This window comes from Poecilia reticulata, chromosome 7, assembly GCF_904066995.2.
Source record: "Poecilia reticulata chromosome 7, P_reticulata-male-v2, whole genome shotgun sequence".
In the NCBI taxonomy this organism is placed as follows: Eukaryota; Metazoa; Chordata; class Actinopteri; order Cyprinodontiformes; family Poeciliidae; genus Poecilia; species Poecilia reticulata.
In genome coordinates, this window is record NC_088836.1 from 3,262,706 (window position 1) to 3,274,822 (window position 12,117).

Sequence of the window (12,117 nt, forward strand, 5' to 3'; positions counted from 1 at the left end):
AACATGTCTGTCATCAAACTTTAAGGTGATTTTACCAACAATGTTGAACTTTTGCTAAACATGGATATCAATAGAATTAAGTGCAAATTAATTATGAAAATTTTATAAAAGAGCACAAAAGGTAAAACCAAACACAAACGTCTCACACCACTTCACTCCTTAAATTTAATAAAAGTCTTGGTTTTTGGGGACGTGGGTTTTTTTACTGACACCTTTTATGAAGCTATAATCTTTGTAGCTCACAGTCATGATAAAAAGAAAGTACACCCCCTTTCTGTAGGTGTATAACTGCTGACTGATCTGTCCTTAACAGTTTTGAAATTCATTTTAAAAAGCCTACCATTTTGCTAAACAAGGACAGACCAAGAGAGAGAAATTTGGGAAAAAACAGATACACTTCTCAATCCTTCAAGTTTCAGACATTAAAATAAGAATCAAACAGTCACAGCCAATCTATTCTGATTTTGAGTTGAGATCTCGCCATAAGCTTGAAGTGGTGGGATTCAGTGTAAATGTTAGATTCCTATGAGCTTACTTTGCTACTTTGTTGATAACTGGTGCAAAGTTGGTGGGTCCATACAGCTGCACTGTCCTCAGGCTCTGGAAGTAGGCCTCCAGAACTCCCTCTATGCCCACACAGTTTGGCTGATCGCTGTCGCCATTCTGCAACTCAGAGAAGAACAATATGGAAACACACAGGCACACACATAGGAAGGGAACTATTCTAATGGAAAAATGGTGATTGTGTATAGACACCATGCCATTAATCGATACTGTCAACACTACGACTACTAGATAAAGTTCAACAGTATCACATTTCATAAATCAAGAAAAAGTTTTAATAAAAAAATAACTAGTGAGAGGGACAAAGATCAGCTATGCTAGCTTGACTTTGACAATTTAATATGAAGATGTGCTACAGAATTTGGTGTATTTCTGTTCAGTTAAAAAGAAAAAAAAATAGATGACCCATAAACCAACTCTGACAGATCACCAGGAGAGAAGGTGGTTCAATTATCTAATCAACCACTGTTGTGTTCAGACCATCCCTTATTCCATCCATTTTCTTAAACCCTTATCAGCAGGAAAAAAAAATCCTCTTTGGAACACAGTTTTTCATGCTTCTGTAAGAAAATGAAAGTAATACTAAAAGGTGATTTGTCAGGTATGGAAGACCAATCCTGCTATTATTAGAAATAAATACATAAAAGCTTAATAAGCCAATTACTCACCACAAAAATAGTTCAACAAATGAATTAATGTGCCATCAAATGCAACAAGATCAAACTTTTGTACTTATCAAACTTTTTAATTATTTTTATCTTTAGCTATTAAGTTATCTCTGTACCATTTTTCTAATTTTGTTTTTAATATCTTTTTCTTTTATATTAGAGAGAGGACAATTTGTTAATATATTTTCTGTAGCCCTTGCATTTTTTATTTTATTCCTTCATAAAAGAAGTAAGATACAATATTTTTTGTATCTTACTTCTTGTTTATGGCAGGATGGGTCCTCCACAGGAACTTGGTTTAAGATCTTCAGACATTTTGGAGACTACTGCTGTTTTTGAGTTTTCCAAAAACAAAAAAATACAAATGAAAAATCCCTGGCTTCTCACGAGGACTTAAGCTTCTGAATGTTTACCCACATAGGAAGAAATGTGTACACCACTGTTTCTGCCTATTAAAAAAACAAGTATTTTAATAACTGTGGTGAAGAGTAAATCCGTTTCTAATTATTTCCATCATAACGTGCGACAATATATTCATCTATAGTACAATAAAAAACTACTGAATTTGAAGCATTCTTTTAAAATTGTGTGTTCATTTGCCTGATAATCTTTGCCTATACAATAAAAAGTTTGCAGTCATGAAGAGTTAGCTTGTATCTAACAATACACATCCCTTAGTTTTACTTCAGCTTAGCATCCAGCAATGTTTGACAGTCTGCCTTCATCCCCTCGGGAGGGAGCCAGAAGGAAGTAGAGAGGTTGCCGGGAGATTCCCGCTGGCAGGCAGATGAGCTATCGTCTCAACTCGCGTGCCCAGCTGTTGTTGTAGCCACACGTCTTGGCCCAAGCCGACTGCACGGACGTGCTCCGCAAGTGTGAATATGTTTTGTATGCGTGTGCCCATCTTACCAGTGGGAAGGCGTGGGAGATTTTGCCATCAGGGGGCAGCTTAGCTCCAAAACCGTAGGCAGGAAAGAGCTTGTCACTGTCATAGTCCTGGATAATCTCCCCCACTGCTTTCAGGGCCATGGCATATGCATTCATCTGGTAGGGGCTCATATAGTGGAGGGAGGTGGGCTGGGACGGGTTACCTTAGAAGACACACACACCCCAAAGACAACACAACAGGCATGACCAAAGGAAATATATCCACGCTGCAACAGAAGGTTTGCCCCCACATCACACTGTATGTTTGACCAGCAACAGATCTAAGTGGATTTTCAAATAAATTATGGGATTAGGAGTACAACTCTTCATGTTCTTAATGTCATGAGCAGAATTGTGAAACAATTTTAAAATACAGCAAAGGCTGGAAATTGGTGTGTTTTGAACACTTTGCTGCATCTTTAAGAACATTTGATTGCACATAGATTTCTGCAGAAAAAAACTATATATATATATATATATATATATATATATATATATATATATATATATATATATATATATATATATATATATATATATATATATTTCATTGTTTACGGGTATTTTCACACCTGATTTTCACACATTCTCAGGTGGTGTGGTTCGTTTTCACACTGCATGATGTCAAACGAAGCAAACCCTTAGAAAACCTGTTCCCCTCCCCCACTCTGGTGCCACTACACCAAGAACTATTGAGGAAAACCAAACGCAACTTCCTCCTTTAGGATATGTAAACAAAAATCTTTTGTCATTGGTCAAAGACCACAAGCCATTTCTCCTGCTAGCGCTAGGATGTTTGTTTTGGTTGTATTTACCCAGAACTCCCTGCAATGTAGTCCTCTTCCTGCTTTTGGAGCAGACTCTGGTCCAGTTGGTGTTCACATATACACAAGAGTTGAATTCAACCAAACCTAGGTTTTTTGATGGACAAGAGTTTACTTTTTTGGTCCTCAACAGAGTCTAATTACACATTCATGCCTCCCTAAATGAACCGGACTTTCTAGGCAAATGGAATGGAGTTTGATTGCAGTGGACTAAATAATGCAACAATAAAACAACCTACCAAAATATTAATTGTAAAATTCCTCTATGTGTCCAGAAAAGCTATATGTAAGCCTGGTGTCATTTCATAAACAGGGCTACACTTTAAGACGTCAAAGAATTTTAGCTAAATGAGCCACTCAAAAAAATTTACTTTTTATATATTTTGTTTATTTTTGTTCCACAAATAATGTTTTTTAATAAACCATGTCCAAATGCAAGGTACATGATCCTTAAGTGGTTTTCGTAAATGGTATATTTACATAAATGTAAATGCATATTATGTGATTCTCTTTAAAGCAATGATCTTTTTCTCCTACTTCAGAACTCAATAAGTTTTTAAACAAATTAATTTTAGAATGGGACACCTACAACCTGAATTGGACTGCTGCCTCCAGCCAGACACATGCTGTTATCTGGTGTTTAGCCACAGTCTGTACCTAAAGACCGCGACTCAAGACAAACAATAGGGTTTGAAAAAATACAGGGTCCTTTCTCTGCTTTGATTATGTAATCTACTTGTGTGAATGCTGGCTTAGAGTCCGGATGGACAAAGGAACACAGATCCATGAGGAGGCCCAGTTGGATATATCAGCCTAATCAAACTTCATCAAAATTTAATGGCAATGTGTTTTACTGGGAATTGCTGCATAACCTTATTTATGTGCCAATAACTATTGTTGGCAGTGTGCACAACTTTGGCCCATAGGAGGTACATTGGAAACTAAGTTGTTGTTTGACAATGGATTTTGGAGGATTCCTCCTCCCAGGTTTGTCATGGTGGAATAAAATTGGCCGAGCTCACCGATTAAAGCTAATTCCCTTGGGAATGTGTAGCTTTACTTTTTTCCAAACTTTCCTGAAACTTGGATTTAGAACTTCAAATTATACACAAAATCCTTTGTGTTTCATATTGTGAGAAACTAAAAGGACCCATGCCTGGCTGGTCAAGTTTAACACTGAAATGTCTGCATACAGCTGCAGCAACTTAAGTTTCATTAAAAAAATATCTGTTTTTTATATATTTGTTAAAACTGTCACCATGTTGTGATAGTATGTTATAAGACAATAATCTGTGAACAAAATTGATCTACTCCACTTCCTCTCTTAGCTAGAATTGCCGTCTGAAGAAATATACCTCTCAGAGCCAATCAGAGCCAGGAGGCTGGTCTTAGCTCTGTCAATCAATGTCATGTACTCACAGCTAATGACAGAGAAAAAAACGTCTCAATCCAGGAAAACCATTTATCCCCCATCATTGATAGCTATGCTAACCAGCCATAGCATTCACAACAAACTCTGCTAACTGCAGCGTAGATACAAACAACACAGAGGGTGATTGGCAGTGCTAAGACTGCCAATCTTAGCTCTGATTGATTGATTCTAAATAAAATTGGGAGCACTGGGAGAAGGATGTGATTTTTTTCACATTTTATCTGTCTCATACCATACTGTCAAGACATAGGGCTAATTTGAAAAAATATGTATTTTTTTTCACTTTAATGTTCTTTTAACTTTGTTTAGATCCAAAGTGCATCATAAGGAAATGGTTGAACAATGCATAGAAAACATTGCAGCATTTTCCAAGCAGCAAAATACCTCTGTATTCTACCAGGAGGTTTGCTGTAAATGTATGTGGAAAACCCAACGCTGCTAAAACCTGAGAACAGAAAGGAAGAAAATCACATCTTATGGAAAAAAAATTATCAATAGGGTCATAATGGGAAGTAATCAGTCTTCTTATAATGCTTTAGCATTTACCCGCATAATGATTATTGCACATGTAGTAATAGTTCTCACAACTGAATGTCATCTCTCATTCCTGGGTTTATGATAAGATTCTCTTCAGAGAAACCTTCTATTAAAAGACCCGTTTGATCTAATAAGCCATAGTTACGCTGACGCTTATTCACACTAACAGATCCAGCTATGAGTTTCCCCTTATCTAATTGCACTTCCAGTTACGCCGCGGGTGTACAATACGCTTCTCAAAATATAAATATCAAGTTGTACTGTGCACATCTGACATGTTACAGCAAAACACATTCATTATTTAAAACATATTCAGAACTGCAAGAAGTTATCAATGGGTTACAAGCAAATCCGTCCCTGGCCCTCACCTTGACCACGTCCCAGACAAGATGTTTAAAGGATAATACAATTTTTAAAAGTTTGTATGAAACAAGTAAAGTGTTCCTAACTCGCTAAAACATGGTTTCAGAGAAATTGCCTTAGAAAGCGATGTACATATTGTAATATTGTAATAAAATAGGGCTAAATTAGTTAAATGACCAATCTGGTCAAATTGCAAAAAACAAGAAATTGTAATATTAAATAAGACTGATGGGGTTTGTTGGTCAGATGAAAAGTACAGTTTTGAAATTACAACCTTTAAGCAGAAATTACACAGGCTTTTTATTAACCCCACATTTCTGTATTAAATGTGTTTATTGGTCTGATGCCATATTTTTCAAAGGAGTTTTACAATCATACTGAGAAAAAAATAAGAATTAAGTTATGAAAATAAATTTGTGCTGGAAGAAAGTCATAATGTTGCTAGAATACTTGACTTTATATGAGTATAAAGTTGAAATAATACAAGAATAAAGTCGTAGTACTGCAAAAATAAAGTCATAATATTGTGACAATACAGTCATAATAATACAAGAATAAAGAAATAAAGTTGTAATATTTAGAGACTGAAGTCAATAATATGAGAATGAAGGCATAATATTCCAACTGTATCCTCTTATTCTTTTCTTCATTCTTGTATAAGTTTATTTTCATATTATTATGACTTTATTCTTGTAATTTTACTTTTTTTTATTTTCTTAGCATTGGCTCTAATTCTCTGTCATAATATAATCTTATGAATCTTAAATGTCACGTTTTTATTAGCCGAAAATCAACACATTTAATGTAAAAGCATCAATCTATATGGAATTAATCCAAACGATGCATTTCACGTAATGATAGAGTTTCTGAAATGAACTTCTTAACTCTAATGTATTCGACAGTTTGACTGATGTGAATTCTGAATTGAATCCACATCCAAAACAAAACATTGAATAAAAAGGATGTGGAGTGAGTAAAACATGGCTGTTCAGCCTGGAGGAAACAAAACAGGTGAGATCTGTGACCACCAGCTGCTAGATGAAATTAAATGAAAGGTTTTATTTTTCCACAGCTATCAGTATGAAACGACTGCATCAATCACATGAGTCCTCCCCTGCAGCTTCATGCACCTTTCATGACCTGCCATAATTTCATCCATGACTTCTGCAGATAATTGTACACCGAGTCTAACACAAAACGACTCAAATATGTAATAAGAAAATAAAAGAATTGAGATAGTGCAGTAAAATGGCAACTGCAAGGAATGAAAAACCTCAAATGCAGCGCATGGCTAGCTGCGTGACCGACAGTTCAACGCTATATTGGACAGGAGAAGGGAGGCAGTGAATGCATTGTGGGAGGTTGTCTGTATTATTAAAAATGTTTTGTCTTTCACATCCCCAAGTCACAAATCTTCAGTTGTATTTTTAATGGATTTTGGATCTAAGCTGAATCAACTGAAACATGAAACAGATGAATCAAACCTTTATGATCTTATTTTTCTCTGAATGCTTGGATAGAAGAAAACTAAATATTTTTCTACTTTGCTTAAAGCAGTTTTACTGAATGTTGTAAATTTTTATTTTTTAAGAAATAAAATAAAAAACAACAACATTTTGATATACTATATTGTTATCAGCATACTTGATAGAGTCAAAATAACAGGAAGTTCTAAGGTCATTGGACATTTGGTGGTTTCGTTGCTAAAACCTGGAAATTATCACATGTAATAGCAGACAAATTATTCCATAATTCCTGTATTTTATCAAATTATATAGTTAAAATGTCTAAAATGCTTTCCCTTTATACTCAAGATCTTTTCCATTGTTTGAAGATGTCTGTCTTCACTACATCTTATCCATCTCAAATCTGACAGCTCTTCAATATAGATACTACAAATGTAAGCTTTCTGAGAAACATCAAAATGATTCAAAAAGCCTTTCGAGAAATTTCTGTGATAATTTGAGACTAAAATTAGGCTTCTTGCACAAGGTTTTTAATTATAAAATTTGGGAGATTAGTCACATGAAAACAGCGTTTTATGCGATCTTTAATTTAGACCAGTGGATGTCAACCAGAACCATAAGGATGAGTTCTATGTGGATCAATGTCCTAAAATTTAACAGAAGCAGACAAGAAAAACCCAGCAAGAAATTTAGTAAAGGTACAGAATTGGTGTAGCATCTCTCCAGTCAAATCAACAGCAAGAATTCACAACAGCCCTGTTTAGACCGCTTTAATTGAACTCTAGTCCATTTACCTAGAAATGGGTGATTTTGAGAAATGTGAAAGTGCAATTGAACTGTGATGCTAACTCTGGTTCATCTAAATACTTAGGTGTCAGTCCAGTTGAAGTGAACTCTGGTGCAGTTCAAATGCTTATGTGAACGTAGGAACCTACGCTACCACTGATCCACAGGAACTCTTGTTAGGCTGCCATCTTTCACTTAAAGATCAAATATAACTTCTGGATGTTTGGCTGATATTTCATCTTAAATAAAAATACCACAAAACCTATTAATTTCCTTGAAAATGAGCAAAATCACATAGTCTGCCCAGTCTGTCTGTTCAGTAACTTACCATTAGACGCTGTGAAGTCAATCGCTACGGTGAAGTTCAGTTGTGTCCTGTTGCACATAGAACATAAAGTGCTTCAATAAACCTGACAAAGGTTATACGTCCAACACTCAGTACACCAAAAATATACACTGCTATTCAATCGGTTTCTGGCTGACTGCTTGGTGGCTAATTGGTACGGCGTGGCATCAACCTCACACCGCTCTGTGGGTTTAATTGGATCAAACTAACGGGAGCCGTAATTAAAGGAGAACTAAATAAATTAGATAACTGCAATGAGTCCTTCTCCAAAACGTAATCAATTCTCAACAAACATGATTTCAATATTATGCCCACATGTGAGATTTTGGGGAAATCCCATCAAGTTTCTTCATTCAAGCACATACACACACATTTGCAAACAACGGGGGAAAATATATATATTTAGTCTTGCGGTGAGTGTGGGCTAATTATCATTCCACTCACCCTCCACGGATGAAATCCACAAAGGTATACTCCGACTCCACTTTGAAGGACAGCAGAGTTACCTGGAAAAACACAAACAACACGCATACCATCACACACACACACACACACACACACAGACGGCGAGGGAATGAATGGACGACGGAAGAGAGAATAAAGCGACAAAACAGGTGACCAAACAGCAAAGAGAGTCAAGTCAATAAGAGGAGCAGATCTAAGAGGGGAAATCCAATTTCTTAAAAAGTACGAACGATGCGGTTCAGAGAAAAGGACAAAGAGTTACAACCAATCAGGGCGCACTTACAGTCCCAGAATTGATGTATTTCTTCTTCTTGCCTTTCTTCTTGGGGTTTAAAACCTGCAGATGAATGGAAAAGTCATTTGGAGATTGAGAAAATGTAAAAAAAAAAACACAACAGACAGACAGAAGGACAGTTAATGTATGAGCATGAATAATTCAGCAGAAAGTGATGCTTGACTCCATCCATCCATCCATCCATCCATCCATCCATCCATCCATCCATCCATCCATCCATCCATCCATCCATCCATCCATCCAGTCCCTCCCTCCCTCCAGCAGGAGGGTCCTTAGAGACTGCTACTTCTTTCATTTGCTGCTGTCTTAATCTTAAAGTATTTTCTTCTGAAAAGTTCCTCTGTTGAGCTTAATTTAATGAGATGTGAGTCTTAATGGAGTTAGCAGTTCAACAGTTTAATAGCTGATTGTTCAGCTTGTGTATGTAGATATTTTCCAACAAAACAGTTAAGAAGTTCTCTTTGATGAATAATTATGTTTCTTCTGTTGTTTTCCTGTGACCCAGTCTCATTTAGCTCTGTAGCTTTTCATTAAAGAAGCGCTTATTGAAACGGTCGGCTCTGATGCGATGTTTTTATAACGTGTAATGCACAGGCCCATATAAGGTGAGCTGTATTAAAATGCGTGAATTTTCATGAATACAGACAATACAAAAGTATTTGAAAATTTATGAAGTAGTAGTACCTTCACCATCACGCAATCATGGACCAGGGGACGTATTAAACTCACCATACAATTCAAACCCGCTGATGTTTAGGCCTGCCTATCAATGTACTCTAGGTTCAGTTAATCAAATATTTAACTTCTGCACAGGTGGCCAGGATGGCGCTAGGCCAGCTAGCCAGATAAATAAATAGATATAGCTCACCAGATAAATAGAGTTAGCTAGCTAGCTAGATAAATTAAATCTATCTAGCGATAGCTAGCTAGCTAGTTAGCCAGTTAGCTAGCTAAATGCACTAAGTTGTCTGTCAGTAGGGTTGCCAACCGTCCTGTAAAATACGAAATTATCCCGTATTTGGCTGTTAAATGTTGCGTCCCATTTTGAACCGATACGGAACGCAATTTGTTCCGTATTCTATAAATGTCCAACAGACACGCCTATCACACCCATATCAACACTAAGTGTAACAATAATGACCAAAATAAAACACAGGAAATATTAAGGTCAGCTAAGTTCTCGTTGCGGGAGCTACATAGGACCCCAGAACGCTATGGACCGACACTGTTGTCAAAGAGTACAATTTTGGGGTACTCTAACCAACTATGCATGAATGATTGCTCCATGGATCACTTTTTTAAAACAAAAAACCCGCCAAAATAATGTCTATCACTGCGCGTCTCACCCCATGAGAGTAGGGCGGGAGTGTCCCTTATTTTAATTTCTGAAAGGTGGCAACCCTATCTGCCAGTCTCTTAGAAGGTTGTAAAATGTTATCTTTTATATAAAAATTACAGCATAAAGACAAAAAAACAGACAAACAATGCTGAATAGAAAGAAAATAAACAGAAACACATATTTTTCACCTCATAGACGTTGAACTGATTCTGCCCCCTGGACAGCTCTCTGTAGCTTGTGGTGAACTCTCCAATGAAGTCGTGGCTGCAGACAGAAAAAAAATTATAAAAACAAAACAAAAATCAATTGTCTATTCAAATAGGCAAGCAAGAGACATCATTTTATAATCTAAGAGGAGTTGATGTGTCCTTCTTAATTTTGCCAGATGTTTACCACATTTTTTTTCTTTGAAGAAATAACTTTTAAATCAGTTTGCTTTTCTCAAAATCTTTGCCAGAAAGAAAAACACACACAATAGAAAAAGGCTTTTACCTCCCATCTCGATCCCAGTCGTACACGTCCACCTTCACAGTCCTAAAAAAAATTAAACATGAGACTTTTTTAGGTAATTTCCTTTTAACCACACAGCCTCATGTCAGTTAAAAAGAACAGCAGGCTCTGGTTTAAGAGGAAGGAAAAAAAAATCTTTCCATCATAGCTGGAGCAGATAGAACAATTATATATTCACTGAATAAATGATAAATCACACTGAAGGAGTGTTGGCACAGCAGGTACTGGTGATTATCTGAAATCTGGGCCCAAATTAGTCCAGAGAGAGAGAACAATTTTGACATGTAGGAGAGAATCATTTGAAGTTGGCATGCATTAGCATAAAAGTTATTTCACTTTCATGTTAATTTGCTCAGTTGTGTGATTTGAACATCACATTAGTTGGCTAAAGTATTGCATGTTATTGAAAGTCATTAGCATAGTCAACAGAAAAATGTGAGCATTTCTGCTCTGACTGCAGCAGGGAAGGACTGACACACGACGACCAGCTTTAAGACACAGGAGAAGCTCAGTAGAGTCACTCTGTCGTTGTTCAGTAATCCCTTTTTGAAAAGGGGTAACTGAACAAGAACAAGGAAACTTAGAAATGTCCTTGTTCTTTTGTTAAAAATGGTCTGAGATTATTAATACAGAAATTAATAATCTCAGACCACTATTTGTAGTGGTCTGAGAAAACTGTGCAAACTCCAGCAAGTGACTTGTTGCTTGATGCAAACTTTTAAAAGTGTGACTAGCCTCAGCCGTACAGCAGGTAGCCAGCAGGAAAAGACCAGGAAATACATAACTACAGGCTTTACAGTGAATGAAAAATGTTATGCCCACTTAATCTATTTTGATGTGCTAAAATATAGACAATATTGTTGCAAATTTTGCACAAAAAGTTAAGATACTTTTGTGAAAAGGAGTAAGCTGCTGAAGCCGACAAGTAATGAGTGTTTGTAGCTTCAAAAGGTTTTCTGTGATTCTGTGAAAGAGGCGCATTGCTGTGAATCATTTACACTGAGAATCACACAGCATGAGTAATCTCCATTAAATGTTATAAATTGTTAGTAAACTAAATTTGGAAAGTATTTTAAGACTTAATTAGGGGCTGCATGCTTTGAAGGACCCAGACTGTGTTAACCCTTTACTCCCATGACGAGTTGTTTCGGAATACGTCGGCTTTTATTTCTTACATTATGACTTTGCATTTTTGTGTTTCATGATGTTAAGAACTTTAAAATGTCTTGTTGCTGAAATGTACTATGCAAATAAAATTTGATTTGACTTTGATTTTTATTATGAGTAAACAACCGATGGAGGTAATTGTTTTCTAAAGTTGAAAAATATGAACAAAACATGAAACTGCAGTAGTATCACTAAAAATGATGATGACAAATTCATATTTATTAAAATAACTCATTAATAACATCCTTCCTTTTTCCATCTGCACTATAGAGTAGAATTTTAATCCGTGGCAGATATTGCAAAGTATTACACACTGTGAAGTTCCCTTAAAGTGGGCGATTTTAGGATTCTTGTCAACCAGTAGGGTGCTACTATAAATTAAGCATCCTGCCTGCTTCACAAAATAAATGGATTTATTGTAAGATAAT

At 36.2% G+C, this 12,117-nt stretch overlaps 1 protein-coding gene across 1 annotated transcript in view; it reads right to left on the reverse strand.

The window, feature by feature from the left end:
• Window positions 1–12,117, reverse strand: part of LOC103466873 (copine-9) — a 101,429-nt gene that overhangs the window by 28,349 nt on the left and 60,963 nt on the right. The window contains exons 10-16 of the mRNA XM_008412761.3: window positions 10,505–10,546; window positions 10,201–10,276; window positions 8,662–8,715; window positions 8,358–8,419; window positions 7,896–7,942; window positions 2,142–2,323; window positions 536–663 (exon numbers count right to left, since the gene is read on the reverse strand). Of these exons, the coding sequence (XP_008410983.1) occupies window positions 536–663; window positions 2,142–2,323; window positions 7,896–7,942; window positions 8,358–8,419; window positions 8,662–8,715; window positions 10,201–10,276; window positions 10,505–10,546 (591 nt within the window). The remainder of the gene's footprint in view (window positions 1–535; window positions 664–2,141; window positions 2,324–7,895; window positions 7,943–8,357; window positions 8,420–8,661; window positions 8,716–10,200; window positions 10,277–10,504; window positions 10,547–12,117) is intronic.